The sequence below is a fragment of the Labrus mixtus genome, chromosome 15 (genome assembly GCF_963584025.1).
Source record: "Labrus mixtus chromosome 15, fLabMix1.1, whole genome shotgun sequence".
NCBI lineage: Eukaryota > Metazoa > Chordata > Actinopteri > Labriformes > Labridae > Labrus > Labrus mixtus.
In genome coordinates, this window is record NC_083626.1 from 11,535,295 (window position 1) to 11,556,462 (window position 21,168).

The following is a 21,168-nucleotide window of genomic DNA, read 5'->3' on the forward strand; positions in this document are numbered from 1 at the left end:
TTCAGTGCAGTTAGCATCCTTTCCTACAATCCCAAAGCTGCATTACCTTCAATCTTGTTATTTTTCTTCACCAAACCTTACACACTGACAGTATAATGGTCACATACAGTATTCTGTTATAGCTGAATTAATAAAGCGGGTTATTACTTGAAGGCAATTATACTGTCACTGATCTGCACTGATTCATTTCACGTCTGTTTTCCAAGCCTGATAAATCATGCTTTTTCTCTCTCTTTTATTTGCAATATTTTACTAAATTTTTTCTTATTTGTGCTTTGCCTTCTCTAAACACACACCTCATTTAGCTTGAGCATGCTTCTGAATGAAATCTGTCTTTCTAACAAAGGTCTGTTTCTTCTTGTTCTTTCATTAGACAAGTTGAAGGACTCACTGTATTTGATCTAACAGACTCACGGTTGTGCAAAAGCTCTGAGCCTTCACATGCCTGAGTTCTCGTGTTGTTCTTTGCTCCAGAGGCTGATAGGAAGCATGTCATACCCAGCAGGTTGAATAGATGTTCAGACGGTGTCAGCTTCTCCTCCTGCTGTAGCTTTAATGTGCTCAGTAGCTCTCAGTGTTACTTATTAACAGACCCCAGGGACTGACTGAGAGGGAAATTACTACCGCGCATCATCAATGCAGCTAATGCTGCTTTCAGTAGATCTTCATTCACTGTGTGGGATGAAAACAGCTTAATCAACTCCCCAACCTCCCACTTTACATCACAAAATAGAAATGAAGGCCTATAAATCTCCTCCTTAGGTTTTATCCTTAGCTGATATCTATTGCTCTCAAAAACGTATAGTTAGTTTCAACATGAGGTGAAATACTTACAGCCAGCTGCTCGTGTATTGCACACAAAGACACAGATACACACATGAAACACCTTCAGAAATTGTATTTATTTATCCACATGCTTCCAAGATTAGTGGATGATTATGTTGAATAGAAGATAAAGCTCTGCCCCAAATACATGGATCATTTTGAAAATACAGTAGGCAGATAACAGAGGTTATGAGTAGTACATACAACAAACACCACAGCATAATGAATCTGTAGTCCACTAGAATAGAGAATAGATGGAAATTAGCCTATGGCTACAATCTGGTATATTTAGATGCTTATGTTCATTAGTGTGCACCGTTTCTATTTTAAATTAATAAATATAATAAAAAAAGAAGAAGAGAAAAATAACAGCATCAGACTTCAGTTTTTCTTAAAAAAATAAACCATTTCAATAATAATGGGTCAAAACTGTGGGCAAAGTGAGACTATTTACACAAAACAAGCCTTGTCACAATATTAGAATTCCAAAACATGGACCATTAAATTTGTAATTAAATTGCACTATACAACTTAACAGGTGACTTATACAACATAAAATGAATGATGAAGCAGGGGCAAATGATTTTAGACATGACACAAAGGCGTGAAACTCGATGAGTGGAATCCCTGTATACAAGAGGGAGTCTGAATCAGTCTCCAAAATACTTTCAGCAACAGGCTGTGACACCTCTGAGGGTCAACTGGTCAAACGGACTGGTGTGAATCGTGCTTAGGCACGGTACGGATTGTCAGTGTGACCACCCCCTCATGGCGTGAGATCCACCTCGTTCTCATCAAGCAGTTCATAATTATTAGGGCATGAGACATCATCACAGCTGTAACTTAAGTTACAGTTATGTGGTTTTGCTATGGTTGTGTCTGCATGAATTTGAGCCCGTTAGCACATCATTTAGAACATTTGTTAAAATTTGGCCTTTTTCATGATAAATCAGATAATATTATTTTTCTTCACACAGGTAGTTGAACTTAAAACTACTTTTTGTTCATGCTGCCCTGCACTCCTTGCCATAAATTGGCCTAATGTTACATTAAAGACAACAATAAAACGTATGACCTGTTGTTCTTCCCACGCCTGAAATCATAATGTTACCTTATGTCCTTCTGGCGCTGCTGTCACTCCTTTTCAAGTCATGGCGTCTCGTCTCCGGTGGTCTGTCGTAGCCGGTCGGATAATAACTTGTGACATATATCCTAAATCCATATAAAACAGTAACACATCTGACAAAAAAATAAAGCAGTCTTTGCAAAACAGAAGAGGATTCCTTCCAAAACAAGCACTGTCGATGGTTAGACACTATATGGTTAGCCACTGAAAGAAACTAGCTTTTTCCTACTTCCCCTATATCACCGGAAGTTCCAACCCATAATCACTTCTACAGTAGCACCCCTGAGAATAAGGTATTTAATAAAGAGAGAGCAAAACAATCGATTAAAATTGTAAATCACATTTGGTGTGAAAAGATCTGATATTTTATTCAAGCCATATCTCCCAGGCCTACTATGAAAGCAACAAGATAATTTTCTGAAAAATAAAAGTTTCAAGTGTCTGTTAAAGGACTTTTGCAACATGCAGCATAAACATGTTTGGTTTAGATGCTTAAAAAACGGGCACAGTCCTTTGCTCTCTGAATTAGACCTGCAATCATTCAACTTCTGTTTGGTGTTCTGAACTATTCTATACAGTATTAGTATTAGTGTGAGGTCCAGTAGATGTGTCACTTATGGAGGAGGATGTTGTTTAAAATATGATGTGATCAGAGAGTGTCCAGGCCGTCACAGTCTGCTGTGCTCAGAAGGTAACAGCTGGATGTCTCTGATGATACAGTTAATCAACCACACACTGGACTGTATTCGTCCTCACAGGCTGATAAAATGTGTCACTCTGATATTTCACACAACACCTCCCACCTACAAGGGACTCTTTTTTTCACAGGTTCATTGTTACGCTGATGAGGTAGAAGATTTTAATACTGATTTTACGTTTGTGTTCAAAACAATAATTAATTAAAAGAATGGATGGTCACCTTCTGATTGCAGGAAAGGCACACAAATAGCGGAAATTCTTGAAGCAGCATCATCACTTTAATGCTCACAGAGAGAAAAATCATTTAAGTCATCATTCCAGAGCTCCTTGTGTGTCCACATAAATGTCATCGCTTTATTTCCTGAGATGTCTCATGAATCATATCTTGTTGAAATGTAGAAATGACAGCCCCTCAAGTGTCCTACTGAACTTTGCAAGAGGACTTTGCCAAGAAACAGTGCCTCTATGGATAGATTAACTCAAATGTTTAGGCTGACTTGCATTACTGCTTCTCAAAGAATCTCTGGATTTCTATTGCATTTCATGTTCAACTTAAAGAAAGGTCACACTTGATATATATATAATAGCATTTCCTCCAAACCTCTAAGGTTTTAGATATCACACATGTACTATTTAAATTATTTTTCTGCTGTTGTTTGTCATTTGTTCTGTGTTCCTAAACCTTTAACCTTCAACATGGTCTTCTTTTCTTCTTTTCTCTTGCAGATATTCCGTCGGGCAGACAAAAATGGTGAGTTAGCAAAATATGCAGATAATTAGATGATACAGCTCATTAAACTCAATTAAAAACTCTTTGAAGGAGCAAGTTGAAAAAAGGCATAGACATACAGACAGACAGACAGATCTATCTAAGCTGTGACAGACAGACAGGCAGGCAGGCAGGCAGGCAGACAGACAGACAGACAGACAGATAGACAGATACTTTATTGATCCCGAGGGAAATTCAACTTTCAAACTCAAATTGAAATGAGCTTTGATTGATCTGTTCAGAGAGATGGCTTGTTGTTGTTTGAGGGGACTATGGGACCCAGGTGAAAGCTTTCTTTCCGTTTCACTGCGGTCTGTAACAGCTCTATGTAGAAAAGATGAAAATATAACCAAGGTCAAGCGCAGGTGCATGTGTATATATGTATATATATATATATGTATGTATATATATATATTTTGTGCTGGCTTGGAATTGCAGAAATGAACTCCTTTTATACAGACCTGCCATGCAATGTTAATTTCACTGAGAAGATATTGTATATATAACCCATATATACAATGTGTATCTTGTAAAATCGATACAGCATAGTATATTTTGTGTGGCGATATTATATCGCCTCATGGCGGCCAAGTATCGATATTTTCAATATGATATTTTCGATATGATATTTTCAATATGATATTTTAGATATGCTTTTTTAATTTTTAACTGCTGAAGGTGATTACACAATTCATTTTGAACAAGTTGCATTGTTAAGAACTCATGTTCAAGTTCAATTAGACTGAAATACAAAGAAAAAAGACTGAAGTGCGATGAACAGACTGAGAAGTGTATCTTATCTGACAAAACAGTTCTTGATTTAGTTTAGTGTAGTGGACATAATGTGCAGTTAAAAAGCTTAAACGCAAAATATTGTATCGCAATTCTCAGCATATATAATATAATAGAATCGTATCGTGTCTCGAGTATCGCGATAATATCGTATCGTGGGGACTCTGGTGTTTCCCACCCCTAGTAAGTACGTACTCTAAAAGTTCACTTGAGATTTGCACCTAATTGAACTAAGTGAATTTAATGCACTAAACCGGCAAACAAGTAATGTGTTACAATATTACATCTAGATCTTCCCTTTGGATCAAAGGGTTTTCACTCCTCAATGTCCTCCAGCTATGCATAAAAAAAACAATGTACAGGAAAATGTTGATACTGTTGATGTTTTTAGATATGAACTGCATCTCTTTTTAATGGAATACTAGAGGCTAGTGATGAATGCATAGTGCATCCACAAACCGGTCAGTTTCCACAGGAGGGCAGTGGATGTGTTATGTAAGAGCAGGATTAATGATGCAACATGTGCAGCCATGAGCAGCGGTTGTCTGGGGTGCCTCACAGCTCTTCTGAAGATATTTAGGTACCGTAAAACCCAACATCAGTTTGTTTGAATAATGAAAGAGCCCGCAGAGCATGTTTTTTCTGTCTGACTGTTGTGAAGAAACGGTAGGAGGTTGAAGGAATGGTGGGTGGTTTGAAATATTTTCAAGTTGTGTTTCAGATGATTGCTTTCTAAATTAGCTGCTAACAAAGTGTCTAAAAAGACAGCAGGGGTGTGACATTTGGATATAAATAGATGTTGACTCTCTTCGAGTTAAGTTTATATGTTTCAATCTCACTCCTCCCATTTTTCCACCAGCCACCCTCCAGCCCTCACACCAGGCTTTATTTCTCTCTCTGTAGGAAGAGGGAAGATAAGCGAGACGAGAAAACTCTGTCACTTGTTTGTGGTAGTTATCTTCAATATGCAGCCAAGCTCTGCTGGCTTCACATCTTCACAAACTCTCTGAGTCGTGTACCCGAGAAGGAAAGTACCTCCTACCAATCAGCTCTGAGTGGGCTGCCATGATCGCCTCGAGCACTGCAGATTTACCACATAATGAGTGCTGGCTACCAACCCACTTTACTCCTATTCCTCTGTGCTCTTGTTATAAGGATGACAAGTTAGTTGTCATTCCTGTGCTGAGATTAATTTCTAATATGAAAAATGGATGTATGCAAGAATATACAGAATATAAAGGAGATCAAAATGAAAAAGCATGGTCAATCAAAATAGAATCTTAGTTCTCTGTCAAATTTTGATTTGTCATCAGGACAAATCCAGTCGTAAATACAAGCAGCTGAGTATACAGTTTGCCAGGTGACTGGTTGGTCCCTGACTCCCTGCCTGTACACACTAGTTTTATTAGACAAAATTTAAGGTGGATGAAGTAGTTGTGCTTTCTCCTCTTTATCAATCAATTTGTATTTGTATAGTGCCCTATTCATAACAGATGTTATCTCAAGTAGACTGTAGACTCAGAATCCCCTTTCTACACACCTTTCCATTAACTCACACCTCCATTCATGGTGATGAGAGGGGAGTCAGTGAAGGAATGGTAAATGGAATCTTACCTTTTCTAGTCTTCTGACTACTCAAAGTGCTTTTACACTGCATGTCTCACCCACCCATTCACACACTGATGGTAGTGGTTGCTGTGTTGCTGTGTAATATCATCCATCAGAAGTAACTAATCCCAGTCATACACCACCATTGAAGCAGCAGGAGCAATTCAGGCTTAAGTGTCTTGCCCATTGGACATGTTGCCCAGCTGGGGATTGAACCCTCAACCTTCTGGTTGTGAGGCAACGACGCTACCAACTGTGCCACAGCCACCCAAGGAGAAGGTAACATCGGCATAGAGCGTGTTTTCAAGTCCGCGTTAAAGCCATTATTGTGTGAAATATTGTTGCTGGAGGTCTGTCGTTGTCAGGCACGATTCCCTGTTGGATTTGTTTATTTCCCTGGCGGATCAGCTGTTCCCAGGAGTCAGGAGATGCCAGTCTCAATGAAGCAAAGCCCAACTCTGACTTACTGACTGACTTTAAAAACTTCGGTACCGTGAGTACCTGGTGTGCATTTTTTTGTGTGTTTTGATTGTTGCATTGGTTACAAAAAGAGCCAGTTTAGACCATAGTCTCTGTCCATCAATCCATCATGAGCACAGCACTAAGCAACATTTAGCAAAGTTACAGTGGCAAGGATAAACTGCCTTTAAGATTCAGAAACCTCAAGCAGAACCAGACTCATGTTAAACAGCTCAGCTGCTGAAACTGTGTTGGACTAAGAAAGTTGGATAGAGGGAGAGGCTGAAAGAAAGAGAAGGATAGAGATAAACAGAGCAGCAGCAACACTGGACACTACTTCAGCCGTTTTCGCATATGCACTCCGGATAATATCTAGATATTTACAGGAGGACTTCTCCAGAGATTCTCCCGACCTAGCCGTTCACATATGCTCCTCACAGCGGGGGACTTTCCCTGTCAGAGGGGGGGGGGGGGTCTGAGGTAAGACGTGACGTAAAAAAACAACGCGGAAGTAGCGGCCGAAGCAACAGAGTCCGCTACACGACGTTATAATGAGAATATTTTCCTTTATATCAATGCTATGTGTAATCCAATGGAATGACAACATCCACAAAAGAGAGGAGAACAACATACTGATGAACAGAAAACAGAATGCAGCCGTTTAATTAAGTGCACGGAGATCGTAGTGGTCGCGTGCAGACACTTTAGACAGTCACTATATAAACGTCATTCTCTTCCCGTTGACTAGATTTGAAATCTATGAAGTATATGCTGCCGCGTTCAGACATCAGCTCACTCGGATTTTCTGTGGATAAAATACTAGGGGTCTGGAGGAGAAACTCCGGGTAAAGTCCGCGTGAAAAATGAGGCTGTTTGCGTTCACACATAGCCTAAAGTCCCTCCGGGTAGCCAAATCTCCGGAATTTTTCAGGAGATTTCCGTATGTGTGAAAAGGCTTTTAGAAGGTTTTTTACCTCACACATTTCATTCAGGGCTGTAGCAGAGAGGATTGTAGACAGTCTTACCAGATGCTTCGATGTGCAAAAGAGCTGCAGCTTGACTTGGAAAAGAGTGATTGCAGAGATCTGGCTGTCATTTTGATGGATGGCTGACTAAGTTGTAAAAATGTATTGCATTTTAAATTCCTCAAGTTTTGACACGTACATGACAAAATATTTTTATTTTGACACTAATTCTGCAATACATTTGAAAATAACTTCAAGTTTAAATTCTGTTAGACTAAATTCACAATGTATTTTTGTCAGGTGGGTTCAATATTGTCTACGTCTGCTTGTCCGTCTTTTGTTTTCTTTATATTATTTGAATTGCACTATTGGGCTTTATGAATTATTGTTGCTGCTTATGTTTAAGCATTTTCGGCTTTAGGATCCCCTGGGGGAAATTTGTTCTAGGATATAAAGCTTCATAGCAGGGAGGGATTTTCATTTAGGTCACTGTAGTGGTTTTATTTATTGAGGCAATTACAGCTAGTAAGCAGTCTCCCATCTGCAGTATGGTACTGATTTATTATCCATGTGAACAACACTTTAAATTTCCCTACAGAGGTGTTGTATTGACAGTTGTTTTTGAAGAAGCCTCAGGTTCAGTTGCTGCGTCACATGCACATTCATGAGGTTGAAACCTACTGTATCTGCAGTCTGTGTTTTTTATATCTTTAGTTGACAATCATAAGTACACAAAGAGAGAAAATTATTTTATTTTGGAACGTGGAGCTAAAAACATGAACTTGTCTCTGCCCTCTAAAACAAAATGTATGAGCAATCCGTGATCTGGTTAAGTTATAGATTTGATTTATTGCATCTAAAAGCTATATAAACACCATGTTAATTCAGCCTTTACTTCCGCAAAATATTATTCTGACGAAAATCAAGAATACTGAAACATAAGTCTAACTGCCTTTAGCCAGAAGCTCAAATCAGGGCAACTCTAGTCTATGACAAACACTTGCATATCAGATGGTTATCTGAGATGCACTTGGGTATCAAATTGGGTGAGAATCTTCACTAAAGCTTTTTAGATGGAGAAGGCTGGAGAATGAGTCAGAGGAGCAACAGATTGTGTTTACTCCCACATCATGTGGAAAGAAGAATTTCTCAGAAAAGTTGGAGAAAGGACTTAGAATTCTGACTTCTCAAAAAGCTTCATTCATTCGATTTTCATCTCAAAGCAGCAGTGGGTAAGATACTGGGTTCTATCTGCAGAAATTGAATATTAGTTTAGTAACTATAATTTTTTAATTAGTGAATAATGACCTAAAAATAAGACATGTTGTGTCCTTTTTTACTCTGGTATAATCTTGTGATATCTACAGTTAGAGCAGATCCTCTTTCACAGAGTCCAGCTTGTTGCATTGCCGTCTCTTTTATTTTTAAAATGTATTTATGGCTGTACCTGATTAAAATGACTGAACATAAGGCACAAAGTCAGTAATGTAGCTGACATGTTCTCTGTGTTTTCTGTACAGACGTGGACTCGACTGCGCGTCCCTTTTTTTAAAAAAAATTCTCGAGTCTATCTGTAAACACGCTTCATAATAACATAAAGCCATAATGCATGTGCTGTATAACGAAGTTATGTACAAGAGGTAACCGTGCTTAGGCCTGGTTTGGACCCAGTCTTGCAGCAGTGTGACCGCAGGCCGTGAAGGCCAGCGGGGGACTGGGGAGGAGGGGGTGCAATCGTGCTTCAGTATGGTACGGATTGCCAGTGTGACCGCGCCCTTAGTATATACAGTACACACAGTTGCCCAGAACAGACAAACCAAACCCTGGCACTACAGCGGACCATTGCTTGTTATTATTCCTGTATATGGCCAGTGTAGATTCTCCTGAAGTCCCTTACAAAGCCATTTGTAATAATTAGTTATAAAGTAAGAGCAAAGTTTCTGCTTTTATCCACCTTTGTGTAATAATCACAGAATACAAATAGCTGAAATGAAAAACAAATGTGTCCTTGAAATTTGTCATTTGGCTATAAAGCTGCAAAAACATCATGACCAGAGCCTGTGTGAGTTGGCAACAAGTCAAACTAGTACTCACCCCACAACCAGATGATTTGATTTATTGTTGGCTTTGCCCTCAATCCTCTGTCTCTTAATTCCTCACCGAGCCCCTTAGGCTGCTGATCAGAGGCCTCATACTTAACTTCAGCAGACCTACACTGGCATTACTGTAACTACACACTGATAGAAGTTTGGTTGATATACAATTATGTTAAGTTCATTTTGACTTTACTGTATAGGATAAATTAATTGAAGGAATGTAATAGTAGCTTTATGCCTGTGGCTTTTCAGTTTACAGCAATAGGAAAATAAAAGAAGTGATGAAGCCTCAGTCTTGCTAAATTCAGCCATTGTTACTCCTAACAGCAGAAATTGGATTTTCAACCAACAAATAATCATTTTCTGCAGTAATGGAGTCTGATAAAGAAAAGTTTGATGCCTATTTTCTGGAACTGTCACTACGAAGAGAAGGTTTTTGCTTTTTGCTAGACAGAGGTTTAAAACCAAGCAAGGACAAGTTTTGGTACAATGTTGTTTGATTTGAAGTATTTTAACCAACAACTGCACCCAAACCTTATCAGAAGCCACCTTGTTTGATTATCATGAATGATAGATGACTTTTCATTCAGATAATAAAGCATCTCGGGTTTTTATGAGGTGGGATTTTCACAGCTTTGTTTCCCTTTTCAGACGACGGGAAGCTGTCCTCGGAGGAGTTTCAGTCATACTTCACGGATGGTATCCTGACTGCCGAGCAGATGCAGGAGCTATATTACTCCATTGACAGGCAGCAGACAGAGTAAGCTTATATTTCTCTTTAGTAGTCCTCCAAATATGCTGCCATCTGCAGCCCCTCCTGCTCCCCTGCTGCCTCGCAGTGAGATGTCAACATTTCACTTCAAGGAAGAGGATGTCATACTCAGTATTCAATAAAGAGCTTTACGTCAAGCTTGAAAGCCACACAGTTTGCTGGATTCTGTTTGCCCACACTGTCGATACATATAACATTCTGAAGTGAAAACATTTGTCTGTGCCACTGACAGAAAGCAACATTACAGGCTTAATGACAAAAACACTAGTCTTTCTATAATGCATTTAAAAACATTTCCATTTCTTAGAAAACAAGTTCTGTGTTTTTTCTCATTGTCTTACAGCAACTTGGACATAGACAAACTCTCAGGTAATTATGTGCTACTTGATTTATTATCGTGGGTTTCATAACTAATCAATCTAAAAACACAAGTGAATGAAATCATGTTTAAGTTTTAAAAAAGCCCAACCTTTCATGGTTTTAGCTATTGGCTCAGCACGCCCCTGCTTCAGTGATAAGTGTGCATGTAAACAAGATGTATGCTTCTTCTCCTCTAGCGTACTTTACTCCACATCTGGGGGAATACGTCAATGTCCTGTCTGCTCTGGAAAAGCTGAATGTGGCCATTCTGAAGGCCATGGATAAAACTAAAGAGGTAGGTGATGTGACTAACGAGGTTCTCACATCTGCACCAAGTTGAATTTTGACTGTCAAGATATCAACAACTAGACTATCATCCACTTTGAAAGGTTTCAGGTTTTCATTTGTTAGCATCCTTCATGCCTCTGAGCACTTAGACAGGCTTCTGGTTTGTACCTCAGCTGTCAGTTGGAAAGCCCCTGAGAGGTCTTTGAGATCTCTCTGCTGTGGAAGCAGGAAAGAGGGAAAGAGAGCTGACCAGCATGACTGACTCTGCCTGCAATATGCACTGCCTCTCCTCACTTACAGTTTATTTCTTAATATGAGCTCAAACAACCTTATACTGAAGCAGCTAAATGCAGTAGCTAAAAATGCAACTGGGATTTAATTCCACAGCCGTATACAGCCATGCTAGCAATTGTGTGAAGCTATACTCAAGACTAATGCAGTTTATCATAGTTTTCCAGGGTAAGCTTGTTTATTAGCACTATGCCTGCTCTGAATTTATACGGAGGCTGGTAAGAATGATAAGGATTAGGACTTATTTGACTTATGATTAGAAACCCCAATATTAGATCAATCAATAATTTGATCCGGTTATGACCATATGAAGTTAATAGATTCACCAATCTGGCTGTCATAGCCCCCAGAAAGCCACGTTTCTACCAAAGCCAGTTAAAAACAAGACAAACAAACAGGGTTATAACACTGTGAAAAGTAGCCAATCCTTGAATTTGAGAAGGTGACTGTCAACCAGGTAATTTATTCAAGAGTTGGTCGTCTCTCAGTCGTAAGGTATATACAGCCATGCTCGATCCCCAGCTCCTACAGTCACATGTTTGAAGTGTCCTCGGGCAAGCCTGTTGCGTCACTGGCGTGTGTATATGAATCATTGGATTAGTTAATACTAATACGCTTTACTTAGCTGCCATCAGTGTGTGAATTGGGAAGTGTGACCTGTAATCTTGAAAGCGCTTTGACTGGGACATCTGCTAAGTAGAGCATTATGAAATCCTGTTATGAAGGCTGGTTGAGCAGAGCCGTGTAGGCTGTTGTGGTTTGTTTTATATTGTGACACTATTGTAGTGCGGTCTAACTCCCAAATGCAGGGGGAGTGTACATGGAGGCCTATGATCTACTACTTATTACTAATAGTCAAAAGATATAAGAGTATTAGCACGCATAGTAACTTCAGGCATAAGCAATCAAGCCTCGATCACAACAACAAAACAAAGCAGAGCGCCGAGTACTCAATCAAAATATATATCACAAAGGCTTCTATATAATCTACAAGATGTAGAGAGGATTAAAGTGTCTGCACCTGCGATATGCAGTACATGGCTTGATTTTTATTTAAGCTTCCAGTAAGACATGATCAAAAGCTCACTTCACTTCACTTCTTCAGTCTCACCTACCTCTGCATGTAATGCCAACGAGTGATTGTGTATTTGTTTGTATTTGGCAGGGTTAGAGACTCAGGTATGGACTGTGAATAGAGATGGCTGTGAATGCAGACTCATCATGACGTTTTCTTTGGTATGTAGCAACTGCAGTGCAGGAAGTGGTTAAAGGGATGATATTCAGAGATAGAACATAGGGTGAAGAGTGTGGATGACAGTAAATGAGGCTGACAAACCCTCAAGCTGTCAAACTGATCTGACATCAGATGTCCTCCACTAACACATCATAGTTTTTTTAACTGCTCTAATCACGTTCTCCTTCTATTTCTTTCCATCGTTTTTATTGCATTTCTATTATTTGCTAAGATGTATTTTTTGTCTCTCTTTCATCCTTTTTCTTTTTGACATCTGTCTCCTCTGCTCTCTCCTCTTCTTGCCTGGCTCTTTTTCTTTCCTCTTTTTTTCCTCTTCTGTATAGCACCCTTTTCCTTCCTACATCTTATGCATTTTTCATGTTGCTCTTAGTCGGTCGAGTTTTTTTGCCCAGAGCAGATGCCTTTCATGTTTCACGCCCTGAGATCGGCCTTAGTTATTAAATTCTCATTTGCTATACAAAACAAATAAGCTGATCATGTCGCAGTGCTAAGTGACAACCCCAGTTTGCAAAAATATGGATAAACCTTTGACATAATCTTCCGGTACATAATCATGTGTTTAGAATGCCTTGAAACACAAATCCAAAAACGTTTAAATTAAACAATTAACAGAGATAGACAGAAAGTGTCAGCTTCTCTGTCTTGGTGATTAAAAAAGAGGAGAAATTAAGGAAAGTATTGAGGTTCATAACTTATATTGTGCAGCATATACAGTAATAAGGATTCCAACAAGCTCAGTGGTCATTTTTCCAGTCTCCTCTACCATTTTTCTCTGGACTATATTTTGCTGCACTACAGCGTGCTGGAGAGTGTGACAGACAACATTATCCACAAAAACACAGGTGGCAGAAAAACAACAGCCACAGCACTGACATGTATCATGAGGTCTGTGCAAACATGCCCCAGACATCCATACATTATTATAATACCACTCTCTAGTTAAGTCGGAGCCAGTTATCAATATTATGAGCTTTAGAGTAATGAACTTGCAGTTATCTTCTCAGTGGCATATTCACACAATGCATGTTTACAGCAGGAGGGGAAGGGTAACTCCAACTTGGCTCCTCTGACTGAAGATACCTAATCAATAAAGATCTCATTTCATGTTAACAAAGCTAGTGTGTCAATAATCATACTCATTAATAACCTCAAAATACAAAAATGACATTTAGAGGGTCGATTATTTGAGCATCAGCAGTCTTCATGAGCGAAAAGCTTAGTGTAACATGAACAAAGAACAAAGACTTGCAGCTAGTTCTAAAGGTGATTACAGTTTGGGCGTATCAGCCCAAAAGCCAAGAAGAACAGAGAATAAAAATCATGTCGGTTCATTTTCTAATTGTGATCCAATTCCTTTCTTCACAAGAACAGAGGAAACATTTTCTTTCCTGGTGAAAATGTTGTTTTCAATGATAATCTTCTAAGTAAGTCTTTGTCCACTGGTTGAAATGGGTTGAACAATTTTTACAGGTTAATTATAATTATTAATTTTGTTTGTATCTTTAATACTTAGTTGGGCAAAACAGGGCTCAAGTGCAATACAAGGCCATGTTTTGAACTACTATGCTTAAAGCATGAATGGTGATTTTTATTTCTCCATGCATTATGAACACAAGTTATATACTAGAGTCTTTGCTTTAGCAAGTTATTGCACATTACTGTTATATCTTTAATCTTGCTGAAACTGCATTTAAGCATTGAGGTCAATCCAAACAGACATGACAACAATGGAACTAAGAAAGATTATTCTTGCAAAGCATTTTTGTTCATCTTTACATAAAGTGAAAACAACTAAGATCACATGTAACAAAAAAAATGCTTTTCCAACTAGGACTTATGTATATTATATTAGAAATTATATAAATATGTGAATCATTACGAGAAAAAAAGGGTTTAATTTGTTTCTATCTCATTATGACCAGTAGTCTTTCTCCATTTACACTTCCTGTTCCATGCAGGAGTATCAGGGTTCATCAGTGCTTGGTCAGTTTGTGACCCGCTTCCTGCTGAGGGAGACTTCCACCCAGCTGCAGTCCCTTCAGTCATCACTGGACTGCGCTATGGAGGCTGTTCATGACCAGGGCTTCACAGAGAGGAGGATGCTGAAGAAACCAGAGGACCTGCCCATCCAGAGGGTGACCAAACGCCCCGGTCGACGCATCCAGAAGAATATGTGTCTCTCCCCTACTGACCCCTACTCTGGCATGCTCACCACAGGTATGTTTCAGGAACCAAATACCGGAGGTATTCAAGGAGTTATTGAAGGGTATATTGCAGCAATTTGGCCTCAAAGGAAACTTTTACTTCTAAAAAATATGCTGCTGTGCTAATTTTTGGGTTATTCTCTCTGTGGTCAGGGGTTAGTGTGGAGCCAGACAACCACTGGGGCTCCCAGATCAATCAGCTGGAGCAGCTCATAGACAAACTGGAGTGTGAGGTTTGTATTATTCTTTTCTTTCAGCCTTTTTGCTTGGCTTAGCTAACCTCAACTTCTTCTGGCTCTAATTTCACATATAGCAAAACACAAGCGTGATATCAACCTCTCAGCAAGAGAGTTTATTTTATAAAATGACAGTCGATTCCTTTAAATTGATAGCTATTATAATTTTTTCACTTCAGAACTTTCTTTTATGTCCAAAATGTGTGACGTAATTCTCAGTTACAGTACATTTTTCTCTGTATTTTGAGGAAACTATGGGTAGTAGAATCTTTTAGATAGGAGCGGATGCTGTTGTTAAGGCTTCCACAAACATTTTAGCAGTTTCACATGTTAGAAACACTCACATTTGTTGCACCAAGCTTTGTCTCATGGGGGAGACTGTTCTGTCTGTGAGAATCAGGTTAAACAGCTGTTACAGACAGAAACAAATCTTTCAGCCCAGGTGTTTTTGTAGACACACAAAGTTTGCCCTGCAGTAGGGGAATGAACACAATGTCAGAGAGGATGATTTGTACAAAGAGTATGTGTTTAGATGTGTCCCAACAGTACAAGCTGCAGGGGGGCCTCCTGTCTGAAAAGGGACAGTCTTCTGCTGCGAGGAGCATATTTGAACAGCCAGGTCAGGAGAATATCCGGAGCAGTCCTTCTGAATTGATCTTGATATTTTCAGGAGTGCATATGTAAAAACGGCTTCAGAGAAAGTTTTTAGTGAACTGATGAGATCCGGCAGTTGTTTAAAAATGTGAGATTGATTCATCAATACTGTACATAAATAACCCAGGGCAGATGTTTTTAATTTCTTGACATTTATTCAATACAGCCAATATTTTTGCCTGGAGGTAAGAAGAAGAGCACAAATAGCTTAAAGGTTCTGTTTTGGAATTCATTTTAGTTTGTATTACATTTTAAAATGTTAATCTAAAAATAAAGCTGAGGCCTTTTCCAAAGGTGAATCCCTTTGCTGCAGGGGTAATAGACTATCTCGCTAATGCACCAAAAATTACATTTTCCTATCTTGCCCATTTAGACGAGAATATAGAATAAATCAATGTCACAGGGCTGAAGGGAAGGTGTTGGAGGATAAATATTAACTTTTTTAGAGAGTTGATGCTTTGCGACAGCCTCTACCAAGCTGACATCCTTTTGCTGGATTGGATTGAACCTTTTGTTTTTGCTAGTTCTTCTACAACTAATGGCTGAATGCATCATTTATACCCCCGTTTAGAGCCCACACCTTGAACCTCTCCAAGAGGATACATTGGCAGGAACATACAAATCGGTAAGTGCAATTGTGCTTAAGTTGTTTGTATCAGATATTATGAGATGCCTTTTCTCAAAACAATATCCAAAAAACATATTATCGCTGTTGCTGCTTATTATTCAGGTCTGTTTTATACATGCTACTTTTAACATTGATCTGTTGACCCGGGTTTGTTTTTCTCCTTCTTCTCCAGAACATTCTTCTGGTCCAGAGGCAAATGTTAGTGAAAGAGAGAGATGTCGAGCAGTTTCAGACCGCTCTTAAAATCTACACTGATGCCACATGCAGCCAGCTGAACAACCTGCAGTATGTCATTTGTTTGCCTCTGCGCCTCTGTTTGCCTCAGGATGCCTCTTTGATTTGATGCAGCCACTTCTAATCACTTCATTTTCCCCCCATTACCATTTTTCTCTCTCTCTGTCCATTTTCTTTTTCTTTTAGCATTTCAGTCCAGAACCTGCCAGACAGATCATGCTTCATCATGTACGAATTTTGGCAGGACCGTCTCTCCTGGATGAGGTAGGATCAGATGAGCTTTACAACAGATAAGACAAGTTCTGAGAATTTTCACTACTGGACCAAACATCGAGCTGCTTGCAGGCTCTCTCGTGTTATTGCCCTCCGAAGTAGCGAATGGCAATCTCATCCTGTTTGCCCCTCTTTCCTCTCAGCTACCTGCAGTCATCCATCAGTAAGACCTTCCAGGGATGCATTATCAACGTGCTGGAGGAACCTGAGATAATCTCCACCATGCTTCTCCCAGGTATATAGTGCACAAAATCTCACTCAAATACAGTTACAAATACAGTAAAACCAATCACAGTTTGTGCAGATAGTTCAATTAATTCATGATAAGTGTTTGCATATTTATTATGCAATAAAAGAAATGGCCTTTGTGAAAAATGTAATTGCATTATTTCACTCATAATCTCTGTGAACAGATTGGGCATATACACAGGCATGGGTATCTGACTCTAGTGAGGTATTTTCACACAAAACTCCTGAAACTTTCAGAGTGAGCTTCATGTGTAAACGCAAACAAACACATTTCTCATTCGGACTTTACCCAGTTATTTCCAGCAAGCCTCCTATTAAATATCCCATGTGAATTCAGGATGAGCTGGTGTGATAACGCAGAAGGAAATATTCTGGAAAATTCACTGTGAACGCGCGGGAGGGACTGTATGACGCAATTTAGCTTTGATTAATCTCTCTAAACACACGTCAGCAGTGCAGCATGCAGCTAACAATCAACTGTCGGACTCCATTCTTGCTTCTCAAGATGCAAGTCAGAATGTAAACAATGGCAATTTGCTAAAAAGGAAGTCCTTAATATCCAACTGTTTGGATATAAAGGTCCAACTCTGAATCCCCAAAAAGCTGCCCATCGCTGCCAGAGGCTAAATCCTCGTCATCAATAGCTGATTCCAAGATTAGGTTTTTGGTTCAAGATGCAAAGAAAAGATGACACCTTGGTTTATTTAAGTATTTCTGGGAGAAATACTGTAGAATTCAGAAAATCTGAAGGTACGAAGTCTTTTAATATAAAAGCTGCGATAATAAATATTCTTATAATGAAAATGAACCAATTGACAAAAGAGTTGCCCATAGTGTGTAATGAACCCACAGTGTAATTATCACCCAATTCTTTATTTTCCTTGAGTTTCAACAGAAACACAACAACATTTTTATTTGTTTTTTTGTCTACAGAGTGTGTAAATAGGCAACTGTTTGCGTACAAGTCAGACAAATCAACGGTAATGTCCAGTGTTGCAGCTACAGCCTGTTTTTGATGCCCCCAGTGGCCAAAACTAGAGAAGATATGCTCCATAACAATTTATCGAAAAGGCCATTACTTTTTTTAAGTCTAAAATGCCATAAATGGTGCCATTTAGATTATCTTTATTTTTTCATTGCTCATTTGGTTTGCTTAAGCAGAGAGCTTAAAACATTTATGATTTTTTTTTTTTTTCATTTAACAGCCTCTTGGTGGATTATGAACAACAACTGACGGAATTCAGCTTTTGCTGCTATTCAACACAAGAAAAGCAGAAGGAAGAGGATATTGTATAATCGTTTTTTTGTCTTACTTTCTTTAATATCCACTTTGTCCTCATAGCATGACCAGGATTGTTTTTGTAAAGCTTTGTTCTGAGGTTATAAGAAAGACAACTGCTTGGAGAAATGAGTCAACAGTGAAGCAACTTAAAACCTTGGAGAGAAAGAATAGTGGTAATGCAATATTTGATTGTCTCATAAGGATGTGTACAAGCATACATTTGACTGTACAGGCACATGATTGCTTCTGATTTGATTAACAAAAATGTGCATGATTTGTTATTTCTTAGTGCTAGTTTATTTCAAAGTTACATCTTAGAGTAGATTAAGTGTCAGTGCTGCCACAAAAAAAGAACCTCATGTATGACACCTGATTCGTTCATTGATCAGCGTTCATCACTACTTTCTGATACAGACAGAAATACTGATAGGATTAACCTTCACCTCTCCTTGTTCTCTCTTGTTCTGGTATTATCTTTGTTGTCTCCTTCAAAGCTTTGCTGCCCAACATCTTTTTGTTGATGGGGTAGACAGCTGTTAGAAGAAAAATAATGAATAATCATCCCCATCTAAACTTCTATCATCTGTGTGTCACTCCTGCACTTTTGAAAAACATGAAACATGGACCTAAATGTAAACAAGTTATTATTAATTGTAGTTTGTCCATTAAAATGATATAATTAAGTGATATTATAAAAAGACAAACACTGTACTGAAGTGCAGTGAGACATTAACAGAGATTGCAAGAAATCTAATAAATCTGCAGTCTGCCGGTACTGTAACTCTAGAAATATAATTCGCAAGCCATTATTTTACATTTGCAGTGTGTATTCAGAAAAGATTAAAGGCACAGCCCACACAAATAGAAGTTTATATTTTGAGTACAGAAATTGATAGGAAGTGTAGATTAGAAAGACTATATCAAAATTGTGTACAGTAGTTAAAGAAAGCTGTACGTTGTAAGTAATTGTTGTAGAAAATTGGTAAATGTACAGTATGATAGTTTATTTAGATTTGGTTGCTCTGTTAATGAGAGGAATGAATGTGTTCACTGTTTCTTTGAGGTGTTCAAACATTTCCTTTATGAAGAGTAAACAGTTGTTACGTGGATGCTTTGTTTGTTTTCCGCACGAATAAAGTTCAAGACTTGTTGATGATTTGACTTGATGCATTATTTGTCCCTATGCTTAAGACGATGTTTTTTAATTGTGATCTTATAGAGAAAATATAAATGTTTTATTAAATTCAGATTAAGGTTGATTTTCTCCACTGAGCAGCCCCCTCGTGTGTTTGTCTCACTTGTATGTCACGAGTATTCTGAGCATCTTTAGACTGGTTTCTAATATTTTTAATTTGTGAGACTGAAATTGCAGGAAGATTTTTTTTTCTTCCCCTTGGCTGAAGACGTGTGTGTGTGTGTGTGTGTGTGTGTGTGTGTGTGTGTGTGTGTGTGTGTGTGTGTGTGTGTGTGTGTGTTTCCCCTCTCTCTCTCTTTCTCTCTCTCTCTCTCTCAATGTAAGTCCCACCACCAGACACTTGCCTTTAAATTGATCTTCCTGCCTTCTGACTCACTGTAATCATTCTCTGCTGATTATTTTCTACTCAATGATGGGGAGGCTTCTTCATGGATGTCCGGGCTTACCAATTATGGGCAAAAAAACATTTTATTTGCTCCACACACAGGCCTATCTTTGATATACCCTATGTATAGGTATGAAGTTAGGGATTCAAGATGGAATAAGAGAAAGCAGATCATTCAATATATAGGTAGATTTTATACTGTGGAGATTTATGGATACCACTTGTGATGTTTTACACCCATTAGAAGACATATTTTGTTCACAATACTAATGCACCAGACTGCACAGCTATTTGATCAATCAGAAGTGGTTGGACTAGATGAAGATGAGATGAATTTAACAGGATAAAGAGCTGATTCTTTTTTCAAAAGGAGGAGCGAGGGAGAAATGGTGTGCGAAGAGATGGGAAGGCACTGTTGGGGGAAAATCAGGGTCAGCTGTCAGGACACATTGTGCCAAAGAAAAGCAAACTCAAGCAGAAAGCCTCCACTCTGATTTCCTCGAGAGAGAGAGAGAGAGAGAGCGAGAGAGAAACACAACAACATTACAGTAGCATGATTCGTGATAAGCTATAAGGTAAGAGGAGAATTGAGGAGGAGGATGGAGATGGAGGTGGTGATGGTGGTGGGAGGTTGGATTGGAGGATGCAGGGATTGCAGTGATTGGGCCGGCTTCAAAAACATTTCCAGGCCAGTTTAGTGGCAGTCAAACAAGAAGGGATTACCACGACCCAAGGCTCAAAATATATTGTGAAGGCGTTTGATCTTTTTTATCATATGGGCTACACGGCACGCTATCATCGGCCATGCAGTCACTGGGGGGGGGGGGGGGGGGGCACCAGCGTACAGGCAGAATGCAGCAGTGCTTTTTGATATTTTTTTCCTGTTCAATGTACATCTGACATGTAGCATTATACAATCAGTTCTTCCTGCTTCTGTCAGAAGAAAAAGAGAATGATGGATTCTGTGGTTCCAGTGCAGAGAAGAAAGTTTCATGTCTAAAGATAGCATATTATCTGTGTCTAAATGATGTTTTATTCATAAAGATATACCAAAAGAGCAAAGTTGTGTCCCTGCTTAACAAGCAGACAAAGAATGCAGGATGAAACTTGAAAAAAATAGAAAAGGATGAGGTAAGATATGCGATAAGGAGTAGAGAGTGTTCTCTAAATTCTGAGGAGACAGTAAATTGGCATTGTAAAATACAAGAAATTAAAATAGGTCAGAGAAGAGACAAGTACATGAAGATATGCAGAGAAGGAATTAGATCCCATGAAAGGATAATGGACAGTGTGTGTGGTTAGATGGCAGTACAGTGTACAACAATTCAGATATATTTCCACTAAGTAACATCTGAAGGCAGTTTTAACAACACACTTCAGTATCTGGCAAAGTATACAGCTGTACTATGTAATATTTTATATAGCCTAATGGCGTACATCAATGCTGAGGTATCAGGCATTTTCCCATTACATAATGACAACACTCCAGTGTTCAAAGTGAGGTTCAGGTAGCCTATATAAAA

General features: G+C 38.8%; 1 protein-coding gene across 1 annotated transcript in view; it reads left to right on the forward strand.

Moving 5' to 3' along the window:
- The window catches only part of LOC132989792 (N-terminal EF-hand calcium-binding protein 1-like), a 20,390-nt gene extending 1,172 nt beyond the window's left edge, over positions 1-19,218 (forward strand). The window contains exons 2-12 of the mRNA XM_061057635.1: positions 3,377-3,401; positions 9,991-10,099; positions 10,455-10,480; positions 10,669-10,766; positions 14,264-14,522; positions 14,663-14,742; positions 15,971-16,024; positions 16,200-16,312; positions 16,448-16,525; positions 16,678-16,769; positions 17,989-19,218. Of these exons, the coding sequence (XP_060913618.1) occupies positions 3,377-3,401; positions 9,991-10,099; positions 10,455-10,480; positions 10,669-10,766; positions 14,264-14,522; positions 14,663-14,742; positions 15,971-16,024; positions 16,200-16,312; positions 16,448-16,525; positions 16,678-16,769; positions 17,989-18,017 (963 nt within the window). The 3' untranslated portion in view covers positions 18,018-19,218. The remainder of the gene's footprint in view (positions 1-3,376; positions 3,402-9,990; positions 10,100-10,454; positions 10,481-10,668; positions 10,767-14,263; positions 14,523-14,662; positions 14,743-15,970; positions 16,025-16,199; positions 16,313-16,447; positions 16,526-16,677; positions 16,770-17,988) is intronic.
- The last annotated feature ends 1,950 nt before the right edge of the window (positions 19,219-21,168 follow it).